Source organism: Corythoichthys intestinalis, chromosome 18 (genome assembly GCF_030265065.1).
Source record: "Corythoichthys intestinalis isolate RoL2023-P3 chromosome 18, ASM3026506v1, whole genome shotgun sequence".
Taxonomy (NCBI): Eukaryota; Metazoa; Chordata; class Actinopteri; order Syngnathiformes; family Syngnathidae; genus Corythoichthys; species Corythoichthys intestinalis.
In genome coordinates this window covers 30,987,854-31,007,965 of record NC_080412.1, presented here as the reverse complement: position 1 = coordinate 31,007,965, position 20,112 = coordinate 30,987,854, and the positions used below count along the sequence as shown (strand labels likewise).

The 20,112-nt window shown below is 39.6% G+C and overlaps 1 protein-coding gene across 1 annotated transcript in view; it reads right to left on the bottom strand.

The window, feature by feature from the left end:
- Window positions 1-292: 292 nt before the first annotated feature.
- The window catches only part of LOC130906557 (polypeptide N-acetylgalactosaminyltransferase 10-like), a 58,095-nt gene continuing 38,275 nt past the window's right edge, over window positions 293-20,112 (bottom strand). The window contains exons 6-14 of the mRNA XM_057821015.1: window positions 18,221-18,404; window positions 14,013-14,130; window positions 8,972-9,079; window positions 8,680-8,901; window positions 5,918-6,034; window positions 5,702-5,851; window positions 5,341-5,520; window positions 3,320-3,459; window positions 293-513 (exon numbers count right to left, since the gene is read on the bottom strand). Of these exons, the coding sequence (XP_057676998.1) occupies window positions 5,356-5,520; window positions 5,702-5,851; window positions 5,918-6,034; window positions 8,680-8,901; window positions 8,972-9,079; window positions 14,013-14,130; window positions 18,221-18,404 (1,064 nt within the window). The 3' untranslated portion in view covers window positions 293-513; window positions 3,320-3,459; window positions 5,341-5,355. The remainder of the gene's footprint in view (window positions 514-3,319; window positions 3,460-5,340; window positions 5,521-5,701; window positions 5,852-5,917; window positions 6,035-8,679; window positions 8,902-8,971; window positions 9,080-14,012; window positions 14,131-18,220; window positions 18,405-20,112) is intronic.

Here is a 20,112-nt window from a genome sequence, read left to right as displayed (position 1 = left end):
GCGCGTGCACACAAACTGTTTGTTGCTCGCTCGGCATAGTTAGCAGTAATGATTCATGACGCAAAGAAGCAGATGTCGTTGAAACTGCTGTAAACACACACACACACACAGATGACGCAAAGAATCAGTTGAATTTCAAAAGGTAATTAAGGCTGCTATTACATCTCTACGTACTGTAATTTTACAGTCTTCTCTTTGGCTAAGTACGACATTGAAGCATTTGCCGATACACAATTATAAAAGAACAAATAGCCACACTTTGCCCTTAGTGATCAAACTTGACGCAATGCTCTTACTAGACAACATCTTTATTGTGTACAAAATAAAAAGTCCTATCAAGGTGTTCTCTGGAAAAAAAAAAAGTCGTCCACCAGTTCAAGAGTTTCCACAAATGGCGACTGAAAAAGACACAGTGAGCATCCTTTATTGTCCGAGACACTACTCCAGATGCTTGAAATAGAGTAAACTTCTTCGGCCAGTCTTCGGGGACCACCCGCCCCCATTCAGGACCACCTGAGAAGATACACTTCTGTCATTTTAGGGGAAATCTGGGCTGTAAGCACTCTAAGCTAATATTACATTTGACTAGTTTGCTTAAATACTGTTCCCATTTTTCGATTTCCCAAATCAGAAACACCAAACCCACTATGTTGATACTATGGCAGGTTGTTTTACTCAGCGACAGAGCCCAAATGGGCACAGTAGCTTAAAGTATATATGACATGACAAAAAAAAGATCTTAAATAGCATTATCATTGGAATTAAAATCATATTTTTGCCGATTGAACTATATACAACAATTTGGCAAAGCGCAGATGACGAGAAATGTGTCTTTAATTTGCTGTTTAGTTCCTCCTGTCTGTACAGTCCCTGACAAAAGTCTTGTCAATAATCCATTTTGTAGAAACAATTGCTAATAACATGAACATCATTGAGCATGTCTGGGGTAGGATGAAAGAGGAAGCATGGAAGACGAAACCCAAGAATGTTGATGAACTTTGGGAGGCATGCAAGACTGCTTTCTTTGATGTTCCTGATGACTTCATCAATAAATTGTATGAATCCTTGCCGAACCGCATGGATGCAGTCCTTCAAGCCCATGGAAGTTATACAAAATATTAAATTTGGATCTCACAGCACCACTACTTAATTCGGTTATGTAACATATTTTTGTATTTGAAGTACATTTTTTGTTAAATTTTCACACTACTTTCTGTAGGCGGCAAAACTTTTGTCTTGCCAAAATTTGACCTTTATGTCTTCATTAAATGATAAATCTTTTTTCAGTGAAATAAATATATTTTTGTACATTCAACATCATTTGGGAGGGTCTTAGCTTTCATATGACCCACTTCTGAAACCAATTGAATAATTAAAAGTCAGGTTATTAGCAATTGTTTCTACAAAATGGATAAGCGACAAGACTTTTTTCAGGGACTGTATAGCTTTCTGGCGCCCCCATCTTGGTGATGACGTCAGAGAATTAGTGATTTCAGCGATTCTGGTTCAAGTGTGAGTTTTCCAATGATATTGTCGATCCAGAGGAAGTATTTGACATGTTTGAGTCGTATTTGGAGGAAGAGGAAGATTCAGAACGAGAAAAAAGACAACAGAGACAATAAACACAAGGTTGATGACTAGAGCTGACTGTATGAGCGACACAAAATGTCATTGTTTTTATCTCTCAACTTCAATATTTTAACAGGATATTCTTTTTATCTAAGTATTTTTTTCCCCAATTGCTATTTAATTGCATGGTCATGACAAAAAAATAGTCTTGAGAATATGAAATATTAAAAATGCATTTATTCAGTATGACAGGGCAAAATTACTGCATAATGGTAAAAAATGCAGACTTCTTAAACCTCCCAAATGGTATTTTATGCCACCGGAGTTAGTAAGGCTCTTGTCATTTCCCTGCCAGGGACTCGGAGACGGAGGAAAGACAGTAAACAAAAGAGGCGTGACAGCTAGGCTGCATGCTAACCCAAACTGAGTGGTTCTTCCAAGTGTCTGCCTCGCCTTTTGAACACGAAAAATCACATAAAGATACCCCAACTCATATCACACACGGCGGTTGGGGTGACTGCCTTCACCGATCAGCCAGCCCCCGGCGGCGAGCAAGTTTCGGCTCGTCGTTCCCCTGCTGCTGCCTCGGCAGGCAGTCCCGCCAGACCCAGGGCAATGTCAGCAGGCATCCGGCGGGAGTACTCGTCGCAGAAGGGGAATGAACGCCGAAAATGGCACTTTCTCGGTGGACAAACCGGCTGACATCAGGAAGCTTGTAACTCGCCATGGTCGCCGGCCGATAAATGCAAGCACTGCCTGCTTCCGAATGGCAAGCATTGTCAACCACAAAATGCAAACCACCTCCTTATTAAAACGTGTGGCATGATCCCAGTTTTTGACATTTGTCCAATGGTCCCTTAATTATCGGACTTGTTTTGCCCATTCTTCGCGGTGAACATGATCTTTTGGAAACTTAAAAAAGCTCACACCACTCTCCCTGGTGTAGCAACAAAAGCCTGCAGCACATTGGGCTGGCGTGACACGAAAAATGAACGAATTAATCCGCAAAATCAGCTGAATCCGCAGTCTTTCGGCTTACAATAGTAAGGCTGTATAGTGGAGATATCATTCCGACGTCACATCCACCTTCTACCTCAACCCGAGACTCTAGCTGGAAGTCACTCATTTTCATGGCGCGTGATTCAAGTGGCTGAATAAATATATCGATCGCTTCCACACACATCCAAGCGGTCCATTTGATTCAGGAGCATAAAATACCGTGATAATATGAAATAAACATGCTTTCTGGTGTCATATACACTTTAATCACTCACTGTTTTTCGTGGGTTTTTTTTTTGGTTTTTTTTATGGGGTAAAGGAAATGTGTTTAAGGAACTTGATTATTTTGTTGTGAATTGCGGATCACTCAAATGGTGATTAAGAGCGTAACTGTCTGTGAGAGATGGGGCCAATTATTTGAGAATATTGCTTTACCCGAGGGGCAAAATTAGTTGTTGTTTTTTTTTTGGGAAGGTGACATTCATTTGTGCTAAGCAGATGATGCACCCGGCGACTGATAGAGATAAGTGTTTATTTGAAACAGTCGTTGAATTGTCTTAAGATAAATGGATGACTCACCCGCTGACAAATGGAAGTCACAAGGGAACAGTTATTTGAGGAAATGCGGTATACACTTGAAAGTGCCAAACTCTAAAATAGACTTAATGCGTAAAAACTGCTGAATTCACAAATCTTTCGAATGACTCACTGTGACAAGGACAAGCCAAGCCCTTTTTGGCCCAGTACGTACCTTCTTTCTGGTCTCAAGCGCTTGTGGTGTGATTGGATTCTGGACATGGTCATTGTCTATTGGACCGAGCAGCCCCCTCACGACGCCTTTTCCTCGACTGTTTGTCAAACAGCTTGTTACATAGCCTCTTTTTTTCCCATCTGCGCAAAAAAGAGGTAAGAAAAAGTGTCAAAAAAAACACAATAAGAAATAGGCCTGCAAGCAGGACTGAGCGGGCCCTCGCAGTTTGGCGCAACTCGGTTGAACACCGGCAAAAGCGGGTGAATACAGTGAAATTTTTGTTGGTTGTATTCCCTCAGAATACAAGGAATACAGCGAAAAAAATACTCACTACATTCTCCTGCTTTTCCACGGAAAGCGCGAAATATGCGTAAAACAAGGGAATACAGAGGAGAAAAAAAATTCACTACATTCCTGCTTTTCCGCGAAAAACACGAATACAGCGTAAAGTTTTTTTTTTTACTGTATTCCCCCGCTTTTCCGCATAAAATGAGGGAATATGGCGAAAAATTTTCTTGCTCTATTCCCCCGCTTTTCTGCAAAAACGGCAAAAAACGAAGGAATACAGCGACGAAAAATGTCACTGTATTCCCCTGCTTTTTCGCAAAAAACGAGGGAATACAGAGAAAAAAAATGTTCACTGTATTTCCCCGCTTTCCCGCGAAAAATGAAGGAATACAGCGAAAAATATTTTCACTGCATTCCCCCGCTTTCCCGCGAAAACCGCCAATTCGACCAAGTGTGCCAAATTTCGTGGCTCTTTTAGCTGCCTAAGTCCATTAAAAAAAAATCTGCTTTCTTTTAGTGGTGAACAGAGTCGTCATGGCAACAGACAGACATGTGGACATGGGCCTTAAAATGTAGTATTACAAAAGGTCTTGTAACAACAATGACCAAACTGAAAAGAACTGGACATGTATAAGTAAAAGAGTGACTTTCTGTTGCCACTAGATGGCGCTGCAGTGTTGATGCAAATGACCCCTACAGGACCCTTCAGGGTACGACTCTCACCAAGCATGGGAAGTTTGGCGCATATATGTTGCATATCTGCCAAGTTATAAATGTTCAAAATTTGTGGCAAGACAAAACGGCAACGGTCATTTTCGCTTTCCTGTTTCCTGTCCTCAGCTTTAGCGAAACCTTAATATTTTTCATCAGGCACCTGAACACATGTCTTAAGGCTCCTCTGATGCAGATTTGGGGTCAATGGATTTATTTCCCTTGGAGGAGGAAAAAGGCCATTTCCTGTTCCCACTAGAGGACTCCAGGCCTAATGGGTAAATATTTCAATGCAGTCGTGTTCAGGCTGGGATACCTTTCATACATTGCAGATATCAAAAAGACTGCACCTTGTATCAGGAAGTTATTAGTCATTTACTGAATATGGTACCCCGCCAAGGTCAGGCCCGTGAATGAAAACTCACCATTTTGATAATTAAAGATCTCATAACATAGTGACATGAACAGTCTCGCCAATTCTGAGGAGGATCAAACTAACTTTCTAGGCGCTGAGGTCTTAAATGTGCAACCTGCAAATCGATAAAAAATTCACATTCAATTCAAAATACCCGATTTCCTCTTAAGTTTGGAATATGGGTGCAAGAGACTTTTTGAAGCAGGATTGCACAGAGTATCAACTCCCCAGATTTCATCGCTCTATGTTGAAAAAACCTAATAGGAGAGGCCGTTTTGAAAAATTCAAGGGGGCGCCACTGATCCATTTTGTTACATTTTTTCGTAACGTTGCAAAATTATCAAAGCTAACGCAAAGCTGCATGTATGTACAAAATTTGGTGAGTTTGAGTGCATGTTAAGGCCTCCAAATTGGCCATTTTCAATTGCCTTGAAAAAAAAATCCTTTGCATTCAAATAGGGCTCTCGTGAGAGTTGGTGCTCGGGCCCTAATTATTTAATGTAACATTGGTGCTATTTTCCTTAAGCCTGCCCACGCCTTTTTGCATTATAGGTCACGAATGCCCCCGTCCCCCTATAAACGGCGGTGCAATGTCATTTTAACACACCGTGCAATGGTGATGTTAATCTGTGCCCTGGTTGAAGTGTTCCAGGACGGTGGCATTGGTCCTCTCAAAGATCCACTGCTGACTAAGCGACGTTGAGTCACAAGTGTTCATGAAGACGCGGCGCTCGGCGATACTGCTGTCCATGCAGCTGTTGCTCACCGGGTGGTACAGGCTCTTATCCTTAAAAAAAGAAGAAGAAAGTACTACTAAGCTCTTGGTTCTCATTAGTGTGACAATTCAGAGCTTTAACAGAACTACTAAGGTGGACAATTGTATTGAGGAGAAAAAATGTAGTCATACATGGCCCTTAATAAAAGCATACAGTAGGCAATAAATGCTTCCAAGGCATTTCATAGCATACCTTTCGGTAGCGCCACAGTTGGTTACCCTTCATGCCGTGACAGTCGTACAAAGTGACGGGGCTACTGTGGGATACGGCGTCAAGGCAAACTTTTCTGGTGTGCACTGGGTTTCCAACGCGGATGTCCTCCCGCCAACCTAGTGTCAACACCTGCGAGGCGAGCAGCAAATACGGTCACGAGATTCCAAAGTTGCTGGATTGACTCGAGATGCCCACCTGTCCGTGACTCCAGGCCACATCGCCGCGACTTTTAGCGCAGTTCTCTAGGCGGACAGGACTGCCCGACACAAAGTGTTTGACCTCCATGCACATGCCGCTGCCTGCGTTGCGGATCTATGGAGGAATCAGGAAGTCAGTCAGGAGAGCCAAACAGAAGGAAAACAATCACCTCAATGGTGAGGTTTCACTATCGGGCTGGGACGATCTGTTTTTGTCACGATCCGATCCGTATCCCAATACCTGTGTCATGATCCAATACGTATTGAAATACTTCAACAATGGCAGCAAATTATCTTTAAAAATTTATAAAAATACAGAGGCATGTACTGTATTTCTGTTAAAACTAGATGCCATTTGATATTTATTCTTTTTTTTTTTTTTTTTTTTACATAGGAAAGTGCATTTAATGTTTAACTCTTCCTGTGCAAAGTACAACAAAAACTATTTAAAACACGTTTTCTAGTGAGTCCTGATCCCCCCAAAAAAGTTTTAAAGATGTTACTGTCCCACTGAATTATTTTTAAACAAGAAAAACGTAGAAAGAAATTGTCTTCATTAAATGCTTCATTGAGTCAGTCCATTCAAATCCGCAAAAGCTGCTGAGAACACTTACACTCAAAATGAGTTGACACTCACACTACCGCTAGTGTTTAACAAGCTCAACGATGATTGACACATGGCAGCAGCTTTTACAGAGATCCACGGATAGAAAGACATGTAGTTCTTAAAAGATAAATGTTTTTGTGGGATAAATTAATTTAATGTTGAAATCCCTCTTGATGTTTTTGTTTTTATACAATTTATAAAATTAGTTTAACTAGTAGTTCGCCATTGCTGTTGGCATCGCAGGTTGGTGACGTCACATGGTTACGGTTCCGGGCTTCCAGAGTATGACCAGCGATACGAACATGTCATCTGTTCAACCTTTCAGTTTGAACCTGAGAGGCTACGCTACGTGACTAATGTGTTTAACATATCAACAATCTGCTTTAAAGCTACCACAAGAAAACATAATGCTTAAAAGTATGAGAGTGAAACACATGCAAGAAGTTTTTTCAGGCAATGAAAAGATAATAAAAGACTCAATAAAAACACAAATAGTAAGTACTCGCCACTTTTAACCGATGAGCGCATGTGTTTGAAGTCTCGCCGCCTAGAAGGAATTGCAGAACACCTGTAGTGTTCATCTAGTGAGTGACAAACTACGTCATCACTTCGAGTGTCCATTGCGCGCATAAAACTTGGCGCCCTATGTAAGTCAAAACGTGTACTAAATATTATAGATTTTTAAAACAATGGCAATGTTTTATGTGTGTCTAATAACGTATTTTAGTAAAAGAGAACAATTGTGGCTTATTAGAGCCTACATGTCTTTAAGTCCGAGGTTCCCTTTAAGTATAGCGCTGCCAGGCTTCTCTGGCAACATCGGAGCTTCACCGGTTGTCATTCATTGTTAACTTTAATGAGTACTGCAACGCACTGTGGACCAAAAAAGCAGCAGGACGGAGAGTTTGTTTGCTTGTGGCCGGCGCTGCATTGGCGCTTTACAGTCTCAATACTCTGAAAAATTATCGAAACTTGGTATTGGGACATAAAGAATAGCGACATATCGCCGCAGGATATTTTTTCCCAGTAGTATTTCACTACATTTGGTCCATTAAATGACATCCAATACAAGAAATGTCACATTGACAAAGCTATTAAGCTAGTCGTTAATACCAACCTGAAGATACTGTAAATTGATCTTTACCCATTGACAACCAACGACATACTGTACCTATGTAATGTACTGACCAAACAATCATCATATTATTATCCGCTGCTAATGAACTTTGTAACCAACCACTTCTGCATAATAAAAAATCTACTTCTGTACTGAGTCAATTTAGGAAACTGAAGGCAAATGCTAGTTTTTGCTAACATGCTAATCGATAATCATAAACATACCAGCCAGTCAATCCAAAGTCATGTTTAGTGTGAATAGTAGCGTTTGCTCTTATTGCAAACACATTTCATCATTTTCCTTCCAGTTCTGCAGTTTCCTACTGTTTTGCTTTTCTATTCCCACAAGTGCAGCCAATGGCTGAGGTAGACACTTGCCTTGGTCCCTCCCTGCATTATCTGCTGCTGACATTGTATTGTGCGATCATTTTTTCCTGATCTATTGGAGCATTTTTTGTGGTTGCTTTTCTTCAGAAATCTAAAAATCAACTGGTCTCTCAAGGCTGGTTTCTCAAGAGTCTTGAGGGACGGAAATCTTGTGCCTGTTTAGCCGTCAACGTATTCTGCTGATTGGAATTATGCGTTTCCTGATATGTCGCTAAGCTTGACATGCACTCGTAGCGCTTTTGACAATCGAGAAGCTGCATGCCATGACTGACGGAATGGGCAGAGCTGTCAATAATCAGGCTCAGAAGATATGCGAGTTCAGTCGTAAACTGGATGCGGTTTCGGAACTCCTCCGCAATTCGGAGTAATTGTCAGTTAGGCTCTGCAGAAATGCCCGACTCAACATCTTACATCCTTCTTGCAACCTCCTCCCTTTGTCACACTGCAGGCATGGATGGCTTGTGTGACTGTTAGTGCTGATGAACAGATTTCCTCTCCTTGCATCCTTCTCACATCCTTGAATTTTGTTATGTTTTGTTTTGTTGCTCATGTGTTCCCAATGAATTGCCCACTGTGACCCCTTCCCCACAATACTTGGCCAATGAAGATGATTTTCATTCTCAATCTCATAAAAACTATGGATTTTTCACCTTGCCCCAGGCGGCGGCAGGCGGCTCTACGGGTGGGTAATGTTGGGGCAGATCCCAGGCCACTTCATTCATGAACCACTTGAAGTTCTTGCACGCTAGACGGCTTCTTAGCTCCTTCTGCGCCGTCATGTCGCCTGCCGACAGGTGACGATACTCGGGCCTCCGCCTGAAAACGTACTCGGCGTACTCGTCCATCCACACCTCGGCCACGCGCTTCAGATTCTGGAAAAGGGTGACGTGGACGATTAGGTGGCTTAGTATGTTGAAGTGTGTGAGGGGTGAAATGCATTACCTTGGCTAAGCTGATTCCACCAGGAACCTTGTACGGGACATACTTCCTGTAAATGTGTCCTACCCGGGAGCATGGGATGTCCTCCATGCGACCGCCGCACATCCACAACTGCCGAGAGAGACGCATATAAATTATTCACTTAAGATTTGGTTATTTAAAAGTTAGGATTTAGGACGAGTTATGCTTTTAAATGAGGGCTTCAAGCCTAGTTGGCTAGGTTCATACCCATAGGCAGAGTTTTGACTTTTGGGGCATGGGGGGCACAACATGTTGATGACCCCGAAACACAGCAATAGTGTCAGCAATAAAATTAGCTTACAAGAAAATTTATAATAATAAGTTGACAATGAGCGTTTTTTGTTTCCCATCATTCTTAAGGGGAATTCTAAATCAGGCTGCTTAGGCAATACTTTTCGCCAAAATCGTCATCCATTGAATATGGTACGCCCGTCGGTGTCGTGCCAATGTAGTTACCCCAGTCAAAAATTGTATTCCCTGGGCGGAGCCATATGGAGGTAGATTAGCCTGGTACTCCAGACTCACCGCTTTTCCAGCTATTGAGTCCGGCCACCATTAAGCGGATAAAATTTCCAGGGCGGAGCAAGCCACAGCAAACTGACAGCGGAGTGAACCAATCAGCGACGGGCGGGACGAGGGACTTGCGCGCAGAAGTAAACATACGAGGAGAGCGGAGTTTATTCAACATGGCTAGCGCGAGACAGACTGTTGTCAATGACTTGTGTCGATGTGTTTTTCGTAATTTAAAACTGATATTACCGTGGATTGGAACATATTCTCGGCTCTCCTGTTCGCCATCTGTGTTGTTGTGGAGACGACTTCCGACGCGGAAGAGTGACGTTGCTCGTTAAGAACACGTCACGCAAATAAACGAATCTGATTTGTCGACTGATTTTGTACTTGCTCGAGAGGCTGTTAATGGGCTGGGTCCCAGACTATTCTTTCAGTGTTTGAAAAACTGAGGGAGAACAGTTTGGCTGTGCTAGGCAAGAGGTGGACTTTTGTTTTCATTATTCAATCAAAAAAAAAAAAAAAAAAAAAAAAAAAAAGCTGCTTCAATAAAAAAAAGCTGCTTCAATCAAAATATATAGTACCTTCAAGTCAAACTGAATTGCGAGCTGAAGTGCCATGAAGTGCAGCCATCAAAAGACATGATAGAAATTGCCAAAAGTGCTACATACAATTACTGTATCACAAAAGTCACTGTTAAATTTTAGTAATCATGATGTAGCTGAAGATATTGATTGTTCTTTGATTGCACCAGGTCATATGTGACAATATTACCAATAAATTCATATTATTTTAAAAATTGAGTTTTATTTTTGTTTCATATTGCACGCTATATATTTAAAATGTTGTAAGATTAGTCACCAATTTGTAAGGGTATAAGTCACTATTTGTAAGATTGCCAACGGCCTCGGGTTGACCGGTAGGATGTAGGAAACAGCAGAGAATTGTACGAAATAATTTGCATGGATGCAGAAAAACATCTGCAAGTTTCTCAAAGAAATGAGAAACTGCTTTTTTTGATGTGCACGAGTGATGCGATGTTGTGAGGATTGAATAAGTACTTTTGAGAATTGCAAGTATGATCTGAGAAACGTACCAAAGCAATTGAGAAAAACTGTAAATAAACCAAGGTTTTAAATCTGGGTTTGGGTTACATATCGCAGTTTCAAGCCAAAATGTAAATGCGATTTCAACATGAGCAGTTGTTGCATGGCTGTGTTAACCTTAGCACTGCACTGCAATACACACATTTGCACGCACACACACTCATATGCACACACAGATCCATAAATAAAAGATGTGGCTGCGAGATAAACTCCGAGCTCAGAAAGCTGACTTGGTCCCACATCTCTTGTGTGCGTCAATAAATAAAACATTGAGTACAGTGCGTGAAGTCCAATACTTTTTGTGATATTTAAATTGTAAAAATCACTAATAAAAACAATAATAGCACCGCTACTGATGGCAAGTCACAAACAACCATTGATCGTTACTAGTTGTTAGCCACCCGCGCACGCTTTCCCGCAAAGACAGATACGTTGGTGTTTGGTTCAGAACATACAGTGTATCACAAAAGTGAGTACATCCCTCACATTTTTGCAGATATTTAAGTATATCTTTTCATGGGACAACACTGACAAAATGACACTTTGACACAATGAAAAGTAGTCTTTGTACAGCTTATATAACAGAGTTAATTTATTTTCCCTTCAAAATAACTCAAAATATAGCCATTAATATCTAAACCCCTGACAACAAAAGTGAGTACACCGCATAGAAACTACATACAGTACATCCCTAAATGTCCAAATTGAGTACTGCTGGTCTTTTTCCCTCCAAAATGTCATGTGACTCGTTACAGGAGTGCTGTCAGCGTTGCTGCAGAGATTGAAGAGTTGGCTTGTTAGCCTCTTCTGAAGAGGCTTCCTCCTGGGGTGACAGCCATGCACACCAATTTGATGTAGAGTGCGGCGTATGGTCTGAGCACTAACAGGCTGACCCCCCCCCACACACACACACACACACCTCTTCAATCTCTGCAGAAATGCTGACAGCACTCCTGTAACGAGTCACATGACATTTTGAAGGGAAAATGACAAGCAGTACTCAATTTGGACATTTAGGGATGTAGTTTCTAAGGGGTGTACTCAGTTTTGTTGCCAGGGGTTTAGATATTAATGGCTATATTTTGAATTATTTTGAGGGGAAAATAAATTAACTCTGTTATATAAGCTGCACAGAGACTACTTTTCATTGTGTCAAAGTGAAATTTTGTCAGTGTTGTCCCGTGAAAAGATATAGTTAAATATCTGCAGAAATGCGAGGGGTGTACTCACTTTTGTGATACACTGTACGCCTGGCAGCGTTAGAAAAATAATGCCTTTTACTTGGCAATCAGCAAAAAATTAAACCCAAAATCTAAGATGCTGTGCAGTTTCTTTGCAGAGAGGTGACAGTTTACTTTGGTTTCCCTCAAGTTGCGACTAATATGGCAAAGCCCCAAGGAAAGTTTTACAGCAACAGCAGTACCCCGACTCACAAATGACCCACCTATGCAGATTTTTAAAGCAAAGAATTAATGCACAAATGAAATTATTAAAATTGTCATTGAATTTGACAGAGGCGTCAATTAACCCACTGACAATTAAAGAAAGGACATTATTATTAGCGGCTATCTGGATGACTATCAGGTCGGTTTTCATTGCTGACATTACGTGGTGGGAGCGTGTAGAGCTTGCCATTCCCAAAATCTGTGAATGTGTTTAAAGCCGGAGAGTGTGTCTCGGGGTTTGTAGGGATTAGCGCAAGAGCCCGATAATCTCCTCACCTCAGGAGAACACTACCGAGAAGACTATCAGCTAATAGGGATCTCCCTAAAAATTGCAAGCCAAATTGAATATTGCGGCACTAAGTAGACTTAAGCGCTACATAGCTAAATGTTAGCTCTTGATCAAATTGGCAACTGCAGGCAGATGGATGAACTCAAAAGAGCTTTTAATATAAATGCCGTTATTTTGTCCTGCTAGAACTTGATATTAATCAACGTTCAGACGTAGTGGAGGACCCAAATGCAGGGGAACAAGGAATCAAAACAAAAACCACGGAGCTGGTGCAAAACCTCCAAGTGTATAATACAGGCCAAAAGTTTGGACACACCTTTTCAGTCGTGCATTTTCTTTATTTTCATGACAGTTTTCATTGTAAATTTTCATTGAAGGTAATAAAACTATGAATGAACATGTGTGGAATTATGTACTCCACAAAAAAGGTGAAATAACTAATAACATGCATACCTTAATTTTCGGATTATAAGGCGCACCTGAATATAAACCGCGACCCACCAGATTTGACACGAAAACCGCATTTGTTCATAGATAAACCCGCTGGACTATAAGCCGCAACTGTCCTCACTGTATTATTGAATATTTACAACAAAAGATAATAACCATAAGACTGTCATAAGATCAGATGAAGCACAATGAAGCTTTGAGCCAATTGGCATCATCGCTTCAAGAAGCTTCATTTGTCCATCACTGCTCCCTTAGGGGAGACAGTCAACCTCTGCTGTCTGGACTGTTGTCGTCCCACCATGCTTCCTAACATGCATTGCCCTCTCCTTGACGTCTGCGATTTCTGCATCTCGACCCTTGTTATATTACTATGTCTATGTTTCACCCATAAAATCCCCCTAAAAAAAATCCAGTTGTGGCCATTCACAGCTGTGTCTTGACACTCAGTGATACATGTGACATCGAGTTTTTGGATCGAAGTACACTATAATATTTCATCAAAGTCATGGCGTCTGTAATTCTGCTCTCGCGTGCTCTCACCTCCAGATAGGGTTTTGCTGTTTAAAAAACTTTAAAAAATATATATATATACAGAGGGGAGAACAAGTATTTGATACACTGCCAACAGTGTATCAAATACTTGTTCTCCCCACTGTATATACCCTCCTTTTCAAATTTTTGAGAGACAGCGAGAACCAAAAGTGGTTTTTGCCACATGGCAAAAACCACTTTTTGTTTTTGGCCTTGCTGAAATGTTTCTTCCCCAAGTAAATTGAGATTTTAAGCTTTCCAATGATGTCTCACACATGAATATTGGACAATTTTGAAATTTGGCCAAATTGGGGGTCTCAGAACGGAACTCCAAGTCACCTTGATGTTTTCCGCCATATATATATATATATATAAATATATATGAGATGCATCTGGCACAACAAGCAGGCAACAACAGGTGATAAGAATGTGTAGTCACAAGGACAAGAAACAAGAATAACAAAGAAACATGACACGCTAAGAAACCATACCAAAATGACCATGACAATATAAAATAACGTTTCGAGGAAATATTGGAGGCTTTGAAAACACAGTCAAAAGCTAGGTTTTTAGTTTCAAATTCCAGGCTTTGTGTTTGAAAGCAGTTTTGGATGTCCATCAAGCGAGTTTGTAACTCTAAAAATTCCCAAATTGAAGCTGTAAGGACAACGTTTCAGTGGAGTTGTTTTTACCTTAAAGGAGATCTCGTACTGCTCTCCTCCCCAAATCTCCAATCCTGGGTCATAACCTCCCAGTTCCCAGAACCACTTCCTGTCCACAGCGAACAACCCGCCTGCCATCACAGGAGACCTAAAACACACACACGTACCACAAGACACAAACATTGCACACATTATATACATATTGCACACACACTCCCCCATATACGCACAAGCAAGCACCCACACAAACATGTACAATTCACATGCACACAACCACATTGTGTTATGTGGATCTTTATGAGTGTGTCATCATATGAAAAAGCAACCAGAAGATTTTTAAAATAGTAGTTAATGGCAAGAGTTGGGTTTTGCGTGTGGAGGGTGCGACTGCAGACATGAAGAGGCTTTGAAGAGAGTAGGAAGCAATTAACCCTCCAGTTTTTGTCAGTCATACACCTCGTTAGTTACTTGGAGCTATTGCACTCTTTTTGCACACTGTGTCACCTGAGACGCAGAAACGAGCTAATCAACTTCACATCAAAGTCCCCTCAACATCCGCAATCAGTTAAAAGTAACTCGGTCATGTTGATTTTTCTTTTTTTTTCTTTTTCTTTTTGGTACTTATGAGCAAGGGCGTAGGTTTGGTCTCAACACTGGTAGGGACGATATAACAGCATAACCTGCATGTACACTTTTTGCTGGGGACTGGACATTAATAAGAGCAAACAGATTGGGTGAACAGGGGTCAGGGCTACGTTTCTCACGAATATGAACCTAATTAATAGATAGGCTAAATGATAATGTAAAATAAATCAGTTTGACTTTTACCAACTTTCATATGCGTTGGTTCAGGTAATACACCGTTCGATTCAAACCTTTGTTTTCAAAAACTACTAAACAAATATTTTAAGAACTTTCAGAATAAATGTCTGGATTTTATTAGCAAATTTAAATTGAAATATTTGAACACAAATTATATTAACATACACACTAAACACAAACTTGTCAATAATCTCCTTTCTAACTATCTAACGATCCAGGAATACAAAATAATAAATTTGTCTTAAGAGCACTTAATATCAGGCATGAAAATGGGTCAGGGGTTAAAAAGGTGAGAAGGGTGTGGAGGATGTTCCGGTAGGGCTGTCTCAAATGACTAATTTTCTCCTGATTAGTCAGCCGACTATTTTTACAATTAGTCGACTAATATATTTTTGGAACACTTAAATTCTTTATTTAAGTACAAGTTTAAGTAAATTCTTTATTTAAGTACAAATAAACATGTAAATAACAATAATTAATCACACATGAACACTGAGGTCAAATGCTGATAGTAGGCCTGAACGATACTGGAAAAAACTATCATTGCGATTTCTAGGGAGTTTGCGATATTATATTGCGATATTATAACGAGAAATTTTTCACCAAATAACTTGAATAGCTCCGTTCGGGATAGCAGCACTGTTGACGAAGAAAAACAGTTTGGTCACGCTGCCTAGCAGGAGGGAGAGTGAGACACTATGGTGCTGTACGAGCATGAAAAAGAAAAACATGAATGTATGTTGTTTTTAAATAAAAACCCTGTTTTTAAATAAAAACCCGATCCTTTTCACTCCAATCCGATGCTCTGAAAAATGGCGCCATCGGCCCTAATTTTTGTAACTCAGTTTAATCCAGGATCTGCACACTTGCTGCGTTCATGAAGTAAAACCAAGGTTTAAATGTTGAAAAAATCAAATAAAATTGCACGTCCTGGGATGTGACTATTGCGCATGCCCACATTGTAATGGCGATGTTCAAACGATATATTGTGCAGGCTTAGCTGATAGCATTTACTAGTGCGAAAGAATGGAATGTAAACATATTCAGAACACTGACTTCGCCTTTCCAACATTATTCAAAACAATTCTTATAAAAAAAAAAAAAAATGTCTAGCATTATTATTATAGTGAACTACTACAGTATATATAATAGTATTCTAATAATTATAACATTAATTGCCAATCATATTTTTTAAAAAGGGTGTCACTTTAAAGTTATTCTTAGTTTAAAATTCTGTAGTATTATAGTATTTACATATTAATTCTATATTTATAATTATATTTAATAATTAATTCGTATTAATTCTGAAGTATGTGGGATTAACTCCAGAAATCGTTATTTATATGACAAAAGTGACGTGTTTTTATTCTGAAATGTTCACCGGAAGTACGTTCGCTAAACCGCTAACAACTTTACACTCCGCAAAAAGCACTTTTCGTCATAGCTTATGGTGTCACTAATAATTTTTTTTGTTTCATTTTTTTTCGTTTGCAAATGCTGTTGACCAGCGATTTTTCATGGTTGAAGTGTCACCTTTTAACCCCAATTTTGCGTTTTGGAAAAGTCTGCCAATGTGTTATAGCAGGCTAAGGTTGTCTTTTTTTCTCCATTAGTCCAGGTGTAGCAATGCTAACGTTTACAGTGTTTAATATATATGTGTTTCCTTATTTCGTATGTGTGAACTGTAATTCTACGGCGTGTTGTTGACCAATAAACATGTGGACACAACAACTGGAGTCTCACATGTCATCTACACGCACGCACAAATGTATGCACGCATGCAGTGATAAAACGCAGCCGTGAAAATTACCGCCCCCATTTTTATTTACCTTGCGATAAATGGATTCATTGCATATAGCGACAGGCTTAGCAACTTCAATAGAACATGTCGTTAGTTAGTTAGATGGACTTCCGACCCCACCCCTAAAATTTTTTATCTCGGTTCTACACAATTCACATAGGTCACCCTTTTTTACTTCAAAATGGCGAATTTCGCAAAAAGGTGAGGGATTTTCACGCCTGTAATATTGTCTGTCTAAATAAAGAAATTAAATATAACTGAAAGAAATTTGAGTTAAGGAATAACAAAAATAAATAAAAATGGAGCCTTCCTTCAGGTAAAACACTACTGTTTTTGTCCACAAGCGAAGCCAAACGCAACAAAAAATTAAAACTTTTACCTTGATTATGATAAATGTATGATTATCTGATAAAATGTCTGCGTAGGCTGCAAATAAAAATATTTTAAATCAAATAAATGAAAGCTCCTTTGGGCTGCTTTATGACCTGGATAAAATAAAAATGGAAACTGGGGAGATGGGGGTAAACCTCAGTTCACTATATTTCTCACAGTTTAATTACTATTAGTGGTACAAAACACGTACACTTCTTTCTAAGCAGCTTTCTACTCGAGTTTTGCAGGTTAACAAATTCACACAGTTTAATGTTATGCTAACTCTGAAGCAGGTGGGATTTCCAGTAGCAAAATTGGTGTTGTGTTCCCCACCTCCACAACATTGACGTCTTTTTACATCACTTACACTGGCTGCTGCTGCTGCTGCTGGCCAAAAAAAAAAAAAAAAAAACGTCTAATATACCTCCTCTTCGAAGGGGGCGGAGGAGGCGGAATGTTGTCGACATGTTGTATTTCTGTCGGGGGGGTGAGTGTGTGAGTGTGTGTGTGAGAGGGGGGGCAAGTCATTAGCCAATCAAATGTGCGTTTGAGGAAAAATAAATTGACAAAATAAAAAACTGGCACATTCAGCAAGTGAAAGGGGGTAAATGAAAGTCTGAACATAATGAAAATAACTCACTTAATAATGGTCATTTCTAAACTTACAACATATAGAAAGACCATCTAAATTAACTATATAAGTGAAGTCAATATACTGTATAATTCAAATAAGGTTGCTTAAAAGTTGGTGAGAACAATTTGAGGATCCTGAAAATTCAGCAGTGTTATGTCCCTACGGTCCCAATGCAAACCTACGCCCTTGACTATGAGGCATTTTTTTATTTCAACGTTTGATACCATTGAAAGTCATTTGGTCATGTCAACATGAATAGCCAATCAGCTCTAGATTTATCACTTGGGTAACTACTGAAAGGAAAATATACAGTATGTGTTTTTCTACATTAATAATAAAGTGGCTCTACTGTACGACTGCTGTATGTCGCCACCCTTCCCCCATGAGTTTCCATCCTTGTGTCAAGCGGAAAAGGCAGCGCTCTTATCAGAGTGACCTTGTCTTGTTGTCAGCTGGCTCCCGACGTTTGTGCCGGGGCGACGAAAGCTGTCAAAACTGTCTGCTTCTCAGTTCAAGATAATCATAAAAAAACAAGAGAAGCCCCAAAAGGTGATGGTGGGCGCAGTTTTGGAATTCAACTTCATACGAAGACCCCTTTATGTCACTCACTCAAAAGGCTCACTGGGGTCGTCCTTCTGCAGCTGCGCAGGGATGGGGATGCGCTTGTAGTACATTTCCCAATCAAAGGCCCCGCGCATGGCATCGCCTGCCTGCGTGTCGTAGCCGAAGTTGTCGTGGTCGATCACATCGATCATCGGGCACACCACCGTCTTCCGATTCTGGGAAATCCGGTCTGAGAAAACAATGATTCGTTCAAGTTGTTTTGGAGTTTGTTGCACCACCATTTTCATTTTGACAGTATTTTCAATTATTTACTATTTATTTATGGTGTTTTGCTTTGTATTTAGCAAGAAAATTAGTGCGCTTAAATATTCATAATTCTCGATTTTGGATGTATTGCAGCTCAGTGTGTGCAGACGTAGCAGATGATGGAAATATTTATAAATCTTATAGCAAGAAAATTAGTGCGCTTAAATATTCATAATTCTCGATTTTGGATGTATTGTAGCTCAGTGTGTGCAGACGTAGCAGATGATGGAAATATTTATAAATCTTATGAGAATCAAAAATACATATATTTACTTTGAAATTGAAAAAAGTAACATGAGTTTGAGTAAAAAAACATTCATACATACATTCTTTTAATGAAAACAAAAGAAGTCAATCAAAACAAATTTTAAAAGATATTATTGATCACTGATTTAACACTGTAATGAAAAAAATGCATAATTGTACAAAAAAAACTAATGACAAAAAACATTTAGGGAAGTACTTTTGCGGGTAACACTTTATTTGACAGCGGGTTCATAAACCTGGCATAAGACCATCATCATTGTGACATGACACTGTCATGAGCATTATTGAATGCTTATGATAGATGTCAATAAGTGTCATCCGGCATGTTACTTTAAGTAACTTTTTTGGCATAATTTTGTGTCATGTCCACTGTTGTTAATAATGGTGTTAGAGTATAACGGCGTTTCTAACGGCGTTATTTTTTTCAGTAGCGAGTGATCTCATTAATTATATTTCCCGTCTTTGCCACGCCCATAGACTTCACCATCAGTTTCCCACAGGGGGCCGACCCAGGCAGAGCGTTGGGATGGCTTTCATTGTGATAAACTTAAACACATGATGCGTTCAAACACAGGATTTAGGTGGAAACAGGATGAAAGTTTTACTGCATACAAGCAGCCAGGAGTATCTCAAGAGTGATTTGGTCGATGATTCAAGGTAATTAATATATAAAATAGCACCATGCTTGCACTTTGAAACGTGAAAAAAATGTATGGAAATAGCGTAATTTTAGCTTGAAATATTTACACATAATGAATGATAACTGCCTGTTTTTTTGCTTTTAACCAAGAATCTGGACTGTTTTAAGTTCATATCTATAGAAATTCCGGGATGTACGCATTTATTTACAAGAACTTTCAACTTCAAAAGCTTTGTTTTGTGACAGTCGCCACGTTGGATTGTGTATCTGTTCACGATAGGGTAGCTTTAGCTTGAAATATTTACATAAAATGAATTAAAACTGCTTTTTTTTTTTTTTTTTTTTTGTGCTTTTAAACAAGAATTTCGACTGTTTTTTTTAATGTTCATATCTATAGAAATTCCGGGATGTACGCATTTATATTACAAGAATTTTCAACTTAAAAATCTCTTTGTTTTGTGATGGCCGTCACTTTGTATTTTGTATCCATACACAATAGGGTAACTTTACATCGAATGATCAGATAATTAAGGGCTATTATACATGTCTTATATTATGTAACGAGGGCCAGATAGCTGGCAAGACGAGCTGAGGCAATAGTAACATCGGAATTCGACCTAAATAATTTGTTATTGTATATAGAAAAATGCTAATTTTGCTTTTGTAGAGTAGAATTAAGATGATTCTGCATGCTTTCCTCGAGTATTAGGTTTCTGATGTGAAA